We start from the raw sequence: 18,483 nt of genomic DNA on the forward strand, positions 1-18,483 counted from the left end.
AGCTGGCTTTCTGGCTGAACTTGGCCAGTAAAAAAAAAACTTAGTTCTGTTCCCAATGAAGTCACACTCAGGCCTTACACCAGTTGACCTGGCTAAGCATGGGTGGAAAAGTTGGAGGCGATCATCCCACACACTGGCTTACAATGACCCCACCATATCATTTACTACATTTCTAAACTGCATAGAACAGATATATTCATTAGAATTCTTGGTGGCTCTGATCCAGGACACAAGTTATCAATCTGCTCTGATCTTGCATCCCTGGACAGACAAGGAATAAATGCAGTACATTATCTTGAAGTCAGATCACCCATGATTTTTATGGTTAAATCAATGTGCTGCATTTTCTGTTTTCTCCCCTCCCCCCCCCCCCCCCAGGCGGGTGGGTGTAATGGGTTTTACTTCTCCCCTTACTTTGTATCTTTTTACTTATTTTGTATATGCACAAGTTTAATGTCCAGTTTCCTTTTTAATACAGATAAATAATGCTTTTTAAGTAAGTACAACCATGACTAAGGTTATTTTAAGCCAAACAGTTTGGATACAAACTGAATCTTTTGCTCTTGAAACACATATTTTGTTTTAATAAACAAATGGGCACAAAATGTAAAAAACCCAAATGTCTGACTGATAAATGGACATAATGAGAAACAAGTTGAAAAAACCTAAGAGACAGTTTAGTGGCCATTTGCCATCATTAATAGTGACCAAAGCTAATAGTATGCATTAGCGACTATGCTCTGCCTCACATTTTAGTTAATGGTCCAATTAGTGGTAAACATTACTATAAATATACTATTACAGGTTAATATATAATCATTAACAGGTGAATGAGAGCAGGGATAATAAATCAGATTCTCGTGGACACAATTCCACCAGGAAGCACTTGGAAATATACTTTTAAAACTAAAATCCAATATAATTAAATAGTATAGCCCACCCGAAAGAGAACATGTAGCAGGCATGGCAAAATCTATATGGCACGGGTCACTTGCTTCAAGATGAAACCAGGAGGACACCCTATGCCTATTCGATAGCAGATCCAATAGTGAGCTACCTTGGGCTGGGTTACTGGCTCACCTGCATTTATTTTCCTTTAAAATGTTCCTAACTGGCTGCCGAGTTCTACCCCCTGGGCTAACATTTGCCAGCCCTCCCCTGAGGTAAGTTGACTAACAATGTAGGTGATAATGGCACATGTTTACCCATTAAGAACGTGCACTTACTATTTAGTAACTGTGGAAAATGTTGAGCATACCTCTGTCTGAGTTAACTGTGCACACTCCATTGTTTGACAAGGGAAGCATGGTTAAGTGCAGACAGCTCGATCAATATGTTAAGTGACAGGTCGCTCATTATTCAAAAAGAAACATGCACCATCGGTATCAAAGCCTGAGTGTTACATCAGTAAATAATATACTGGACATAGGTTTAGTATGAAATCCCAACAAATCAAGCATAAGTGAGTTAATCTATTTGACTGAGACACCAGTTGTTCTCACAAGGGAGACACTGAAACCTATGACCTACTTGTGGAACTTAGGGACTTGAGTTAACCAAACACTAAAAGAGATTGTCAACTTTTTAACAGTTCCAAATGAAAGCCAGTAAAAGGCTGAATAGCGCATTTTGCCTTCATGTTTCACAGTTGCAAATTCTCTAATTTGTAAGAAATAAAAAAACAGAAAAAAATCATGCTGCCAAAAACCATTAAGTATACATTCCTGGTATTTATTTTCTATGTAGGAAATAAAAGCATAATGTGTGCCATGTATAAGCAAGCAATGCAAGTAGTAAAGCCAAGCGACTGCATTTTCCACCTGGGTGGATTAGTGTGTGTGGGCTGATTATCATATCTGTCTGTGTGAAGCCTGCATTCTAGATTTTCTATTAGCACTGTGGCTTGCAACGTACTTCGTTAATCCAATCATCAAAGCTATCACCAATAATTTGATTTCTCATTTTACATTTGCAAATGCACTAACATAACTAACGTATAAATTCAGTCTGAGCCCTTTGAGAGCCAGAGGGTATCACATGCAAAGCTTGAGTTTATATAATAGCTACACTGGTGTTCATTTAGAACATAAACTGTAAAATATAGATTGTTCTTAGCATGTGTGTGTGTAATTGCTTTTTCCTAGTATCCAGCATGCAAAATTAATTAAGTCCTGAAGGTCCCGAGCGACACAGTAAACACTGAATCCATTTTAAGATTTTGTGATTTAGTTATGTTGAGGTCAATACATAATACAGGTCTTAATCAAGTAGTTAAGAGTAACAGTATTGAAGACAAATCAATATATTTTATCCCCTGTACATACACTATCATGAAAGTTACAGGTTAACAATAGTAATAACCAGAAAAATATTTTACAATTAGGTGCTGCATTATGTAAATTTATATAGCATAACAGACACCATTAAAAAAGACCAACATATTGATGTCTTTGTTTTTCCATAGGAGATTGTGGTGAAGAACATTGTGAAGATGCAATCCTGTTGCAAGGTTTTTGGTTTAATAATCAAAAAATGACAACAATCCCCAATATATGGTGTACTATGAATTGGGGACACATCTTTGTGGCATACTATGAATTGGGGACACATCTATGTGGCGTACTATGAATTGGGGACACATCTATGTGGCGTACTATGAATTGGGGACACATCTATGTGGCGTACTATGAATTGGGGACACATCTAATTGGCATAACAGGAATTGGGGGCACAACTATGTGGCATAAAATGAATTGGGGCACAATTATGAAGCATGATATGAATTGGGGTTCAACTATGTGGCATTATACAAAGTGGGGGCAGTGATGTGTCATAATATGAATTGGGGGCACTACTATATGGCAGAATTTGAGCTTGGGCATATACTGTGTGCGTTTATTTGTTGGTCCAAATACTATTAATATTATGATATTAGCATAATAAAATAAGACATAGTTTAATGTTATATATACATATATATATATACATACATATACATATATATACATATATACATACATATACATATATATACATACATATATACATACATATACATATATATATATACATATACATATATATATACATATACATATACATATATATATACATACATACACACACACACACACACACACACACACACACACACACACACACACACACACACACCTGGATCTGGCAAGATTTTCAACCAGCACGCTGATAGAAAAATGTTGCCAACCCCTGTCCTAGAGTCATAAGTAATCTCATGATAAACTGGCGATAGTTGCTACAAAGCAATCGTTGGCCTAAATGCACATCCTTGACCTACTCTGCTGATTGGACATTTAGTTTGCAGTGTGATAGCAGAGAATGTGCTTTAGTACCTCTATATGTGCCACGTTCTTCTGGCGGTGTACAAAAAGCAAAATTTGCATACTTGCCGATATATCGTTAACAACTCCTCTAATTTATAACTGGTGGACATTATGTGTCACTCTATATATTATTAGGAAGCTGAAAATCATCCACAAACATGGTCCCAGCCTTTGGGTCACATTGTGGAGCAGTATAGGACAAAACAATCTTCCTAGGCTTATATGAGATGTGTTACCTGAATGCTGCACTGCAGATGTCCTTATACTCCTGTAGTTTCACACACACCATGTTCAGAAATTGATCTGAGTAAGCACTTAGGTCACGCATCAGATTCATCAGGTCCTGGATACTCTTCTCCACAATGACGGTGCTCTTGGAGGTAATACAAAATTATATTGCACATTAGTAATAGCCCAGCAACATACTAAGAGGTATGTACTCACAGATTTGTGATAAACTTACATTTAAAAAACAGTTACAATAATACATAGTTTTCTCTTGGAACACAGACTTCGATAAATTGACAGCTTTTATTTCTTATCTTAACACCCCTTTATAAAATGTATAATAGCATATGCTACTTTCAAACAGTGTAGGAACACAAGAGGTAAAGTAACTGACTAAGAATTCTATGAATCAATTACAGTTTTTCAGAACTGAAAAACACTGTATTGTTTTGCTTTCATTGTTAAGCAGTAAACTAAGGCCGCACAAAGTAAATATAATTCACTTCAATAAATGCAGTTGGCCATACTTCATACATACATACATGGCCTATTGTACATACTGCATGATAAGTTAGTTTGAAAAATCTGGTTGGCTGATGAGGACACTGGTCTATAGATAAAGTCATTGCACTTGCTATGCAAATCTGTGCAACCTTGGCCTTCTGTGCATAATCAAATCTGGTTGGTCTGGGATTGTGGTGTGTACACAAATCTGCCTATATACTTGTCCACATTCATAAACACAGAACTACAGCATACAAACTTATTATATATGTAACATTAAGTGGGACACATACATGCCAATCTCGTTGACCAATGTGCGATTTAAACCAAATTGCCAATAAATCACCATGTTTGCTGACCATTACAGGCAGCCAAAGAAGGCAATGATTACACTCTTGATTCTTTTATTATGATAATTATCTATTTGTATCTGTAATCATTCCTGCTTGAAAATGCAGTTGGACAATTACCACTATCATTATATATGGCTACAGGCACTAATAGTGACTGATGGGATCCAGATGCTTGGCCTGATAAACTAACAAACCAGGCACAGATACGATGGTTTAGCAATTACGTCAAATGTGCAAATTATAACATATGTGGCTAGTTTTAGAAAATACAATAAAAATGTATTCATCACAGATTATGTAAATATTTTGTTTGCATCATAGCCAGCACAATTACACAGATGACACGTTGTGTATAATTATATTTATAAAGCCCTACAAAATGTATGTAGAAACATCATAAATACCTCCTTGAAGGCCTTAGCGCTTAAAAAACTACATCAAACCATCTTAATACTTGTTATCCATCAAAAAAAAACAACACACTGCTATTTCCAGCGCTTTCATCACACTCCATTCATTTGGGAAATTATATTTTTATTGTGTAGCATATATGAAAAATATTTAGGTGAGGGAAAAAGGTAAGGAGGCATATGGTTGAAGATAGGCTATGAGCGGTATAATGGGTACAGTGGTGGATTGTTTGAATTTTTTCACACGTTTAGAGAAGGTGTGATGCAACAAATGGATACCATATACACAGGCCCAAGCATTCATGGTTAACCATGAATGACACTTACATGCACACATTAGCATATGTTAGATATAGTTTTATTATATACCTCTACACATGCTATGAACAGATTTAGGAATTTGGATGTGTCAGCTTATTCCCTTCTCTTTGGCATTTTTGACAACATTTGGACATCACTAAGTGCCCCAATGATATAACAATCATCCCTCGGCATTAGGCCATGTTCCCATACTTCTGGCTGTGAGAGGATTATAACTTCTGAATAACACTAACAGAAGGACACTGGCAAGAAATAAAGGCATTATGGGGAAGAGAAACAAAATCAATAGCATTCTGGTGAGCTCTGAAAGCTGAATTAGTAGCACCTTCATAGTAACTAGGTACCGTACTATAAGAATATATTACATCATGTAACCCTTAATATTTACAATTGACAATTACATAGAGAAAACACCAATAGGTTGTGCTTTTAACAGCACAGATAAAAGTGACAAAATCTGTATCTCTGCGCCCAGCTGCCCTGGAGATTATGTCATAGTTGAGTCATAGTTTGTTGCATGCAGTTACGTTCTCTAACGTTTTGAGCAATATATAATTCTAAAATAATAAATTGGGGTGAGGCTTATTACTAACTTACAGTTAGTGTGAGTTTGATGCCCACAATCTATAGCAAGCCCCAGTTATAACAAATTGCAACTAATTACATTTATTTGAAAGAATAGTTATTTGAAGAAAAGTTAGATGAAAGAGATAGTGTTTTGGCCAGTATGACTAGACTTCATTCTAGAATAAAAATGACTAGGCTATAGACTGCATTCAGGAATAAAAACTCATTTATGTGTTACTAATCAACATATTGTTTGCACCTAGCTAAAAGCAAGTGGACCAAGTGCATGAAATTAGAAATAGTGTATGCATAGTGAGAGACACTCGCCTCATCTGCGTTTCATTCTCTGGTTACCTACAGTTACTTCATAGAATGCTGAGAAGCATTAAATCCCCAGCGAGAGACTTTCGAACATTACTCATTTCCACTGTTGTCAGTGACAGGGTCTCTTCGGCAGGGGGATCTAGTGACCCGAGGTGGCAGCTCTCATTAGGGAAGAAATGCTCGTCTATAAATCAACATGCCATCAATTTCAAGAAGCTGCTGCTTCTGGTGGCAACCTGGAAGAGCTGGAACGTTCTGCTCCATGCAGCATCACCTGTCTGTAGGGAAGGGCTGCGGCTAATCATCCATTATACATTGACACCTTCTGCTGACTCAGCTCCCACTGTCCTCCTCTTAGCACACACTGGGCGATGGAAACTTCTGGTTCAGCTGATGGAATCGGCATAACTCCTACATTGCCAGAAACTTATGGGAAAGTGATCCTGGCTAGTTGGTCATACTAGTAGTGATGCCTGTACACCAGCATGCATAGCTGAACGCACTTATAGAAGAATTCAAGGGAATGTCTTCTCACTTTGATAGCCAAGTCAAGCCAAGAAATAAGGAAAAAAGCCAAAAGAAAAATTCTGACACATTGGGGGAGTTGATAGAGGTTGGCAAGAAGTTTTTGCTTAAGTAATTTAAAAATATACAGGTACACAGTGTAGCACAAAGTTACTTATATATACATGCAAAATGATTAATAATAAGCTGATGTTTGTTTTTAGAGCTTGTAAACACATGGTGCTGCTAATCAGAGTTCAATCCAGGCAACATTTAGCATCCTCTATGTACGAAGTGGTATATATATACCGTATATATATATATATATATATTTATTTTAAATATAAGTACCAACTTTTAATGGATGATTTGGTATTGCTATGTGTGCAGCTGAACTGCGCTTTGCCCGGCAGCAAGGTCTCATTTACTCATGATTTTCAGCATATTGAAATATTGCAAACCATTGAGGTTAAGGGAGCAAAGCTAGAAGAGAAACAAGTACAGCATCACCACCTATTTCAACAATGAAAAGTAAAAAAAAAAGAGTACATGTTGCTTAAATTTCTAAATCATAGGGCAATACAAAACACACTATAATCATTTTTCTATTATGTGGCCACATTCAATTATAGATTAATATATGTTAAAATATGCTAAACACATAAAGTGAGCCCAATAACAGCTGTTTCTTTCAAATAAAGAACATTTTAACATTAATCATATGGAGGTGATGAGGACCAACAGAGAAATGTTCCTACTCTATTTTGGAACAACAAGTCCCAGCTTAGAAGCACTTCCAAAAGATGACTTTCAACTCCCTCAATATAGTTCAAACTTGATCTGGCACAATCTGACTTTGTGTCATAGGCGGATAATAAAAATATAGGAGTATTCAGTGGTAGCAGAAGGTTATCATCACCCTCTTGTCAAATAAAACACTTTATAAATTCAGATAAAGCATCTCAATTAGCTGTTAGGCCTAAAATTAAAGGGGGCACAAATCTAGAAAGTAGTAGTTTTTTTTTAGATCTGGATTCATCATGGATAAAGAATCTGGAACATCGGAATTCTTTCCAATCCCTGTAGCCAAATGCACAAGAAGAGAGTGAATGGGAAAAGAAGAGGGAGACAATCTTAGTTTTACCAGAAAAATGAGAATCCATTGAAAACATAAGGTGTTTTTAATTGTCTAGCAGACCGCTAAAACCTGTGGAAGAAAAATTGCTTAATAAAGGTCTCCGTTATGCCCCTACCTGCAGACCAAATGTATTTTAGTTACATGTGGTACTTAACAGTCCCTCTGTAGGAAAAAATATTTCAACACTAAACAAATGCAAAAAAAAAACCGCAAGAACATTTTTCATTTATTCTTATGGACAAAGAGGATCCATTTGCTTTGGAAATACTGCATGAATTATGGGATGACATCATATTTAGAACTACCCTTATTTTATGCTCCAGGATCCTCTAAAAGCAAACTATGCCCTCAAAATCTGAGTGATAATATTGTTAAATGTTGGTCAGAATTCTTTCCAACACAGATAAAGGGGGAGTCCTAGTACTGATTGTTTCTACAAGCTTACGTTAGAGACTTTTAAGCAACGGTGTGCAAAACCATGCCTTGACCAATGGGAGTCATCTCCTGGGATGAATAGTGGTTTCTGTTTGCCTCATTTCCTATCACTTCTATCTATTATCATTTGTAATCAAGTTCACAAGTCTTTATAAGCACCCTCAAGACTTTCTATTATGTCTGGGATAGAGTCTCTTAATTATAAATTTATCATTTTATGTTATTATTTACAAAACCTGGTTGTCTCTTTGAACTCACATATCATATGAAACTTGTGGAGAATAATTTGGCATATTTTTTTTTCCTTTTTGATAGTGCATTCATTGCCAAATTTAATGGACTTTCATATAATGTCAAACAAGTAATAAAGAAAAATGATCCTATTTCACAACCAGAGCTTATATTAAAAATGGTTATGCATGATAAACCTAAAATTCTCCTCAAATAAAAGGTACTGATCCACAAAAACATACTAGCACCAATATTTTTGAGCTCTAACGAGTCCAATAGGAATAAGCCAAATTACCATCTGGTTCTTTCAGATGTGGAAATCCGCCTGCCTTGCTTGTAAACATTTGTTGAATGAGATGAAGGAAATTAACAATAGGAAAAAAAATCTTTGTCCAGAGTGTTATAAACTGTAATAGTGAGTATGTTATAATTTACATGCTGCAGTGTAGTTTTGCAATGCAATATGTGGGTCCCACCACGAGATCTTTGAAGAAAAGATTTACTGAACATAGAAGAAATATTTTGAATAAGTTGCATCAAGACTGTTCTCTGTCTAAATGGGGATCCTAAATGTTTGACAGTGTTCGGTATGGAACATAGTTGACAGAGAGAGGATAAAATCGGCTGACACTTCTTAGTAGACCGGAAGAATATCTACTAAACATATAACTTGATGGCCTCAATGAGACACTCTAGTTGAATAATGTTCTATAAACTACATATACATTAGAATTGTTTGATTTATTTTTAGAATAATAGTTTGACTAAAAAGAGTTTGATTTGAGTAAATGGTTGTGTTCAGTAAATGGGATGTTTTGTAAGGAAAATCATTAGGTAGACTTCATCTGAATCTCACTTTCCTCTCCTTTTTTTTTATTATCATTAATATTCATGATTTTTAATGGAGGTCTGTCTCTTAAAGATTAGCTGTATTTTATGGCTAATCTGGAGAGACCAGAGATCCTAATGTCTTTAGGAGGAACTAAAATCATACATTTCTTTTCTGTACAATGTATATCTAGATAAACAAAAAATTGCATTCATAATATAGAGTGCATTCATATTAACAAAGAATAGTGAATGTGATTGTCTCATTCCCCTATATAAAATGGTATCAGTTAAAATGGATTAACTATTGCTAAAGTCTTCACAAATCATTGAGGCAAAGTAAAAGCTGTAAAAGTTTTCTTTATTCTAAAGATCTAGCTTTAATTGTCCTTTAAAGATCAGTAGACTCACTTTATGTAAGAGACGGGGTGTGGTGGAAGCAAATCTGGCAGTACAAAAAATGGTACCGTACGAGCTGCTTTGTATATAGGCATTAGCCACACTACTGGATAAGGACTTTAGATGGGGTTTTACACTGAGCGCTCGAAACACGATAGGTGAGGAGTATAGATATGGAAGCCAGCTTAGTGTATTGCATTTACACAGAGTGAATCATGTACTGTGCTGTAATTAGACAGGTATTAACTAACCAGGCGCCTTTTGACAAGGTGTTTTTTCTTTCCTGCTTAAAAATTCGGTCTACACAAAACAAAACATGTTGCTCTCATTAAAATTATAGTTAAATATAAAAAAAAAATCTACTGTCCTTATAAATGTGCATCAACGAAGGTAATTTCCACCCAGAACCAAAGATTTTGCTTGGATGCATATTCTTAATTACATATAAATGTAAAATATTGTTTACCTGTGTACTGAAAATCCACCAAATCCAGCGACTCCCCAAGAGTCAGCCCAGTGAGGGGAGGCCGACCTTACACCTACCAGCAGTAAGTTCTCAATGTACAACACACTGCATATATTAATAAACCCTTTTGGCAAAAGGGCATGGCAGATATTGGGGAATAATTCTCATTTCTGCAGTGTCCATTGACAGCCTCCCTTGACTGCAGCAGCCTTTGGGGATCCTTCAGATGCCAGGTAAGTGATATCCTCCGAAAACTAAATTCCAAGGCATAGCAGCAGACTGCACAATACAAAGAGAGAGGAGGAAGGTACAGTATTATTGCGAATTTCTAAAAGAATTATGAGGGGAAGTTTAACTTCAGCATGATGCACTGCCAGATATCACCATGCTGCTCACATTGCCGTTTATTATGGTAAGGAATCTTATCGCATTTTTCCCTCTATGGGTAGTAAGGAAACATTAGCGGAGATTTCAGCAGGAGAATTGCCCTGAACTGAATCAGCCCCTAAATGTGTTAATAACTTCATGGCCAAGAGATAGATTTTGACAAGGGGGATTTCAAATTTAACTTTAACCAAAATATTCATATTCTTTGTCTATACATACAGTATAAGAATCTATATATGTACTGCTCCATAACAGCCTACAAATCCAAATGCCCTGCAGAAACCAAGACAGGGCAAGTGTACACGTTTAGTAGATATGCCAGGTCAACAGGTTTTCTTCATATTTTAATCAGTAACTCTGGTCTAGAGGGGGGATTCCAGGCATAAGTAATCTCCTCACACCAACCAGCCAAACTGGTCTATGAATTGTTCATTTCATTTAGGTTTTTACTGTGCTATTAATATTAGAATTATCAAAACTACATGTATAATTGCCTTCTCTCCTGGAATGACCAGGAGAACCCTGGATTATTGGGAGATCTCCCTGACTCCCGGAAAGGTAGGCTAATCTCCCAGGTCCCCACTGTGCAGCGTGAGGGTCTTGTACTAAAGCATATCCCAGTGACTAGACTCCAGTATGATCTCCCATGTGCCTCTCCACTGCTTCTGCTGTCTCTCTTGTCTCAGAGGTAGTGTCCTGGGATGCAGTAAATGTCACACAAAAAGATATAAGGAACCCCCGCAGTAGTCCCATAGGCTTTCCAATTCAATATCTGCGGAGCAGAACACAGACCCTGCTGATCTGAAAGCTTCCAGCTACTTAAAGGAGCCGGGTCTACCTGTCAACCTATACAGATGGGAAATTAAGTCTCAACAGCAGCTATTGCACTAGGAATCCTCATGTGGGAGTATGAAAGTGCAAAGTATGACAAACCTCGGTGGAAGCGCACAAATAACAGACACTTATTACTGGATCCCACACTAACTAAATGCACTACATAGAGCAGCACACAGAAATCACTGTGCCCCAGAATTACAGATTGGCATCATCATCATTTATACAGCACCACTAATTCCGCAGCACTGTACAGAGAACTCACTCACATCAGTCCCTGCCCCATTGGAGCTTACAGTCTAAATTCCCTAACATACAGACAGACAGAGAGAGAGAGAGAGAGACTAGAGTCAATTTGATAAGAGAAAATTAACCTACCAGTATGTTTTTGGAGTGTGGGAGAAAACCAAAGCACCCGGAGAAAACCCACGCAAACACGGGGAGAACATACAAACATCACACAGATAAGGCCATGCCCAGGAATTGAACTCATGACCCCAGTGTTGTGAGGCAGAAGTGCTAACCACTAGGCCACACAAGCAACAACACATTTAACACACCTCACCAACACTATACACATACCACTACCGACATTAACCATCCAGTTCAACGCATTAACAAACACCACATCACCATGCCCACCATTACACATTAAAACACACATCATCATCATATATTTATATAGCAAATGCTGTAGCTCTTTACAATAGGGACACACAGCTATTAACATTTATAGCTACTAACACCAAATGCAAAAATGAACAGCTCTTAACTTTGCCATTACTAATATAAGAACAGCACATGGCTGAGCTAGCAGATTAACATGTGAAAGCTTTAACATCAAGAGCTGTAGACAGCAAACATCCTGAGCTATAAACATTGCCAGTCGCATCCACAAGCTATAAACATTGGAAGTTTTATATAGCAAGACAAACGGCCATTAACCCAAGAGACTCTAGTTCTACCATAGACCCCATAAAGATAAGTCCCCAAAATCCCCCCTTTTCCTTTTTTCCCCTCTTCCTTGCCGCTTTTTTTCTCTCCATTCGTATACCCACATTCAACAACCAACACAACCTGAACAGCGATCAACAGGAAACTTAAGAACAAAAAAACAGGATCACAACATCTAGGTGAGCAAAGAAGAAAATACACACCCACGAAACCAGTGCCACGGAAAACACCTAACAGAGCAAAAGTTGCAGGACTGGAACTCCTTAACCTTCCATCAGGCAGCGACCCTACACTCACAAGCGCAGATGATCTAAAACGCCTCCAAACATGTTTGTAAAAGAGAGAGCTCTTCATTTTGTATCATGTATAAGAGGGGTGTTTACACAACAGTCTGTCTATATGGGGACAGCCCTTTATTATATACAATGTGTAAAAGGGATGTATACACATCATTACCAGTGGTCAACGTGAACTCTCACCCCTGTTCAGATAAAGGTTGGATTCATCTTTTATCTGGTAACGCAGTGGTTCTTAGCGCACCAAGCCTACCATTTTACAGTAGAGCATAGACCAGGTAGTCTGCATAAAAATGCAGATGGCCTTTCTCATAAAGATGTGTTCTCCGATGTTTCTATGTCACAGAGGTTGCCGACGCTAAGGGTAGGGGTATGTGACAAGGAGTGTTATTTGCTACACCTCTCCTGCATAGGCATAAGTAACACCCCAATAGATAATCAAAAACAGTGATCCAAAACAGCGCTCCCTGCTTCAGCTGCCTAATTACCTCAAGGAATGCCACCATATTCAATCATACAGTTTATACAAAAAAAGGTACATAAGGCACATACAGCAAGTCCAGCATAGATATAGTACACGATTGTCCTCAGACAAAGACGCTTCTCATATGTCCAAATAGTCAAATATTCTCAAAATGGAGTTCGTCAAAACAGATATCGTGTAGCGAGACCTTCCTGTCTTTTGCGGTATCTCCACATAAGTTGATAGATGGAAAAATTTAATAGAAAAGATAAATAATGTTGATCAATAATTGGACTTCAAATCAACTATTTGTTAAACTCCTATGTCCAGAACTACCAAAATACACCCTGTGTAGACTATTGATTACTCTAATCACCACCACACGTGTTAGGCAAAAAGAACTGGAGCTCTTACGTAATGGGAAATAAGTTAACTTGTAGATGTCGATATAAGTATCACACCAAGCTATTCTCTCCAATGGTTTCCCGATCATAACATATAAAAGGGGAGAAAAACAGACCGAGAACCTGGCGTATTATCCTCAGGATTTATTCCACAACTTATAAAGTTCCAACATAAAATGGTACCTTGACAAAGACCCCAGAGGCGGGGTCAAAACGCGTCGGCAAACACAGATCCGCCCACTTCACAAGCAGTGTTACACGAGCCGGAGGAGAGTGATCCAGCTAGCGGTGTTTGCCCGGGATGTTTACTAACTACACGCTGACTTCTCACTTATGTCTGGTACGAGTCCATTGGTTGTTTTAAGCTGGGATTTTGTATGAAGGAAATGTTTTTATGTTGGAACTTCAAATGTTTTTATGTTGGAACTTTATATGTTGTGGAATAAATCCTGTTGTTTTGACGAACTCCATTTTGAGAATATTTGACTATTTGGACATATGAGAAGCGTCTTTGTCTGAGGACAATCGTGGACTATATCTATGCTGGACTTGCTGTATGCGCCTTATGTACCTTTTTTTGTATAAACACCCCAATAGAGTCTGCATGAAAAGACAGCAGACAGAGTTAAATTGCTACTCAGTCTTTCATACAGCACACAATTAGTTTATTTTCTTTATTTGTAAAGTATTGCTTGGGAGGAGTATAAAAGATATTTGTTGTTGTAAGTGTAACGACCAATGCCATCTAATTTGCCGGTAACTAGAAAGGAGTACTGTGTCTAGCCAAGGTTAGGTTCGGCTGCTGTCATCCTGACAAAAGAGCGCTGTGTTATTGTGATATGAACAATAAAAACACAGTTATCCAAGTAAGAAGTGGGTGTGTCAGTCTTCCGGGTGTCAGCATCACACTATGTATTTGCAAATATGTATACTATAGTATGTATAGTATTTTATGCCATACAAATTGTGATTTAGGTTTAATGGTCCTTTAATTAAAGACAGCAGCAAGAGTTCGTTAAATGGTTTAGAATGATGAATTGTGTGTCTGTTTGGAAGGCTCACAATAACATGAAAGAATTCAACAACAGAATGTCTGTATTTATTTTGTTGGACAAGCTGGGTCATTTGATCATGATAAGAACAAAATGAGAACACCAATCGTGTATTTATGACTTTTCTTTATTATACGGTTTGCACTGGATCAGTTGTCTTGGCTTTAAAAAAAACAACACATCCCAAAAAAACAAATATATTCTTTTAAAACCCAAAGTGTTTTGAGCTGAAAACAATTTTGTGAGGAGCAGTGTCAGAATTATAGATTGGCATGCGCGTTTCCCCAGAGATTACTGTTGTAACTTACATCCTGATTCTAACATAATTTACACTACAAAAGAAAATCTGGACATATGAAAATCAGCCCCTGATTAGACAGAAGTTGCAGGTTTGTGTATCAGCTGTGACAATTTTTAAGGAAATTCTAGTGAATAAACATGTCAATTTGTAAATGCCGTAGGTTAAATTCTTATACCTAAAATTATTCCCGGAGAACAGACACTTGAATAACTACAGAAATTTCACTTTATCCCCATTGTGCTGAGTTTATAAATTTCTGAAAAACTGCATTAAATGGTGATTTGCTGATCATTAACTAGTGCTAATCAGCTATTCCCAATATTATGTTCCCCTGCCATCCAGGGTAGGCAGTCTGCTGTAAAAATAGCTGCATTGCGAAAGTGGTGTAGTTGTCTCTGCAGTTCTCCGCAGTGTGGCTTGCAGACAGCAGAGAATGGTGTTCACTCCTTCTCTGCATAGCCCAGTGGTACATTGAAACACTGTGCAAGCCACCATTGTGTCTGTCAACGTTTACTACATCTATGTTTTTATAATGCAAATATTATTGAATAATTAAATGATTCTATTTAGCTCCCAAGACTTCTTGAGGATTTTCCAAGCAAATATTATTCTTTTGTGTTGGTTATTGCCTTCCTCTGATAATAAAAGAGCAAATAAATTCCGATTTTGGACATTAGTTTAAATGAAAGCCTTTGCATTAGCAACCTATTATTATTTGCTGTTATTATTGTTCGCTAGGTATAAAGCAGCAATAAAGAAAAATGTAATAGAAATAAATCATAGAATACACTCAGTGGCCACGTTAACAGGTACATCTTTCTAGTAGTGGGTAGGACCTTCATTTGCCCCCAGAACAGCCTAAGTTATTTGTGGCATGGTGCTAGAAACATTCCTTAGAGATAATGGTCCATGTTGGCATGACAACTTTGCGCGGTTGATCAAGATTTTTTTGGCTGCACATTCGTGCTTTGACTTTCCCATTCCACAACATCTGAAAGGTGCTCTATTGGATTGAGAGATCTTGTGGACTGTGGAGGTCATTGGTGTACACTGACCTTATTATCCTGTTTTTGGAACCTGCTTGAGATGACATGAGTTTTGTGACTTGGCGCATTATCCTGGTAGAAGTAGCCATTAAAAGTGTCAGGATCTGCCTGGCTCTTCAGACAGGTGCTGGCGTGCATGCTTTGGAGTGGGCACGTTTCTTCATATCTGATGGGACTGTCCAAAGTTAGCCCAGTTCTGGCTAGATATTAAGAACCTGATCCAATCCCTGATCCAAATTGTTGTCCCACTTGAACCCAAATTTTTTCTTCTACCCCTCGGGTTTCCCGCTGCGACCCAACATCAAAACAAACTAGCTTGTCACAACCTCAGCCGCTACCTCCCAAATTGCTGCGGATTGGAAGCAAACTGCTCTCCCCACCCTCCCAACTGTCATAAATCAAACATGGTATGTCAGCCGCATAGAATTTATGACAGGCATTATTAATCACTCCTCTAAATCCTTCAATATAGTGTGGGACCCTTGGTTGCCCTTCTTTCAGTACGGCTCTCCCTTCCCCTGACATAGTGACTTTGTTTCCCTTATAATGCCTAGCCCCCCTCATTCTTCCCCCCTCTTTGCGGCCCTAGCCACGTTATCTACTTTACTCCCTCACTTTTTTCCTCTCTCTTCTTCTCTTTTTCTCCTGCCCTTATTTCTCCTCCTCCATGCTTCTTCTGTCCTCTCTTATCTTTCGCCTTATTCACCTAAACCTAAAAACCTGATGGTCTATTCAATTGGGATAACTCTGCTTACTTTTCCTACAGAAGTGTATTTACTTGCTGATCTCATCATACCCGCAGTTGTTTTCCTGATCTTATTGTATTACTTCTGTATTTGTGTAATTAACTTTCAATAAAAAAAAATAAAAAAAAGTGTCAGGATCTGCATCCGTCTGCACTGCAGCATCACACAAAGGAATGCTGCATTACCTCTGCAGCATCACCCACAGGGATGCTGCTTTACCTCTGCAGCGCCTGTCTGCTGTACTAGTGATGGACTCTATATAATGTATCAGGCCTGCATTACCTCTGGCTTACTATGGGTGCTGCTATTGTTCTATTACTTTTCTCTCATAGCAGGCGTTAACTTCCCCTCCTGTTAATTACTGCACATGTGTCATTGACTAGATATGCCTGCTCCTGTCTATGCTCCTTGCTGTTCATTGTGGTTTGTTTTTCCATTGAACTACCTGTATTGCTACATTCTGTGAAATCCTTACTCTTGTCAGTAACCACTTACTACTCACCTATATATGTGTATATATATATATATATATATATATATATATATATATAGTAAGGACTAGTGTGGGGTAAGTTATGCATCAGACTTTAATTTAACAAAGTTGCATTAAAATTGAAGGTGACACTGAACAGTAATGTGCATTTCACTACTGTGAGTAGTCCTATCTCCCAGTATTCTCGACTTGAAAGTCAAAGCACTTTAGACTACGTTTCAGTCTACTTAAACAACACCCCAAAATTGCTAAGACAAGCCTGTTTTGCTTTGGAGAATCTATGGGATCTAGGGTGATTTCAACATATCTATTGATTATCTACATCTCCTTTCTATAACCTCCTCCACTTGGTGTCTCTCAGTGGACCAACTCTTCTACTCATCATGATCTTGTTTTCTCCAGACTTTGTTCAGTTTCTGATTTTTTTTAACACTGCTTTCCTTCTCACAGATCATTATTTTAACCACCTGCAAGCTCTCCTCCACCACTTTAACTTGTTTGCACTCTAACTCAACCAAACCTCCTCCTACCAGCAGACATCTCAATCTCAACTATTAATTTTCAACAAATTTACAAATTCTCTCTCAGACTACCGTCCCACCTCTCAGTTTCAATGCCCCTCCAAGCCTCTTATATGGCTTCTTTACACTTGCCTCAAACAACCTATTGGACACTAATTCAGTCAGGCTTTCATTCCTAGTACTGCACAGAGACTGGACTGCACTCACTAAGGTGGTCAATGTGAGCATTGCTAAGTATAAAAGGCCATATTTACTTCTAAGTCTTCTAGTCCTCTGTGCTGCATGTGATTCAGTATACCACTCTATTTTCACTGCTACATCACAAAGACTTTCAGGAAACTATTCTACCCGGTTTCTCATCCTACTAAGGAAACCGCTCCTTCTATATTTACTTCTCTGGACCCACTCTCCGCTTCCTCTATTAGTTGCAGTACCACATGGCTCATTGCTAGGTCCTCTACTCTTCTCTTTCTGTAACAATTCTCTTAAAAATCTTATAAGCACATTTGAATTTTATTATCACCATCGCATCAAGAAAATGCAACTGTAATGAAATCAATGTTATCTGACATCTACCTGGCAGACAACGGATATCCACTGCATTATTTCTCGACATGTCAAACCTCAAAATCACTAGAACACCACTCAAAAATTACAGTAGTGGTTTTCAGCAATGTAAAATTGCAGCAGAAACAAAATCGCCCATGAATTGCTCATAAAAATTTCCACTGTGGAAAACTGTATCTTAAAAATCACCAGTGTGACATAATCTAAGACTTAATCCAGATCGTCTGCTTGTTTCTCATATAGCAGATATACAGAACTGAATCAAATACTCGATCCAGAAAATAATTCAGTGTCTCTCCCGCTAAATATGGGTTTACCCTCAGGATACAAAAATGTAATAAATTTATCT

At 37.7% G+C, this 18,483-nt stretch overlaps 1 protein-coding gene across 1 annotated transcript in view; it reads right to left on the bottom strand.

Annotated features, from left to right (window-relative positions):
• EXOC4 (exocyst complex component 4) overlaps window positions 1-18,483 on the bottom strand; it is a 356,359-nt gene that overhangs the window by 78,753 nt on the left and 259,123 nt on the right. Inside the window, exon 12 of the mRNA XM_075208546.1 lies at window positions 3,599-3,735. Coding sequence (XP_075064647.1) covers window positions 3,599-3,735 — 137 coding nt within the window. The remainder of the gene's footprint in view (window positions 1-3,598; window positions 3,736-18,483) is intronic.

This window comes from Mixophyes fleayi, chromosome 4 (genome assembly GCF_038048845.1).
Source record: "Mixophyes fleayi isolate aMixFle1 chromosome 4, aMixFle1.hap1, whole genome shotgun sequence".
NCBI classification, from domain to species: domain Eukaryota; kingdom Metazoa; phylum Chordata; class Amphibia; order Anura; family Limnodynastidae; genus Mixophyes; species Mixophyes fleayi.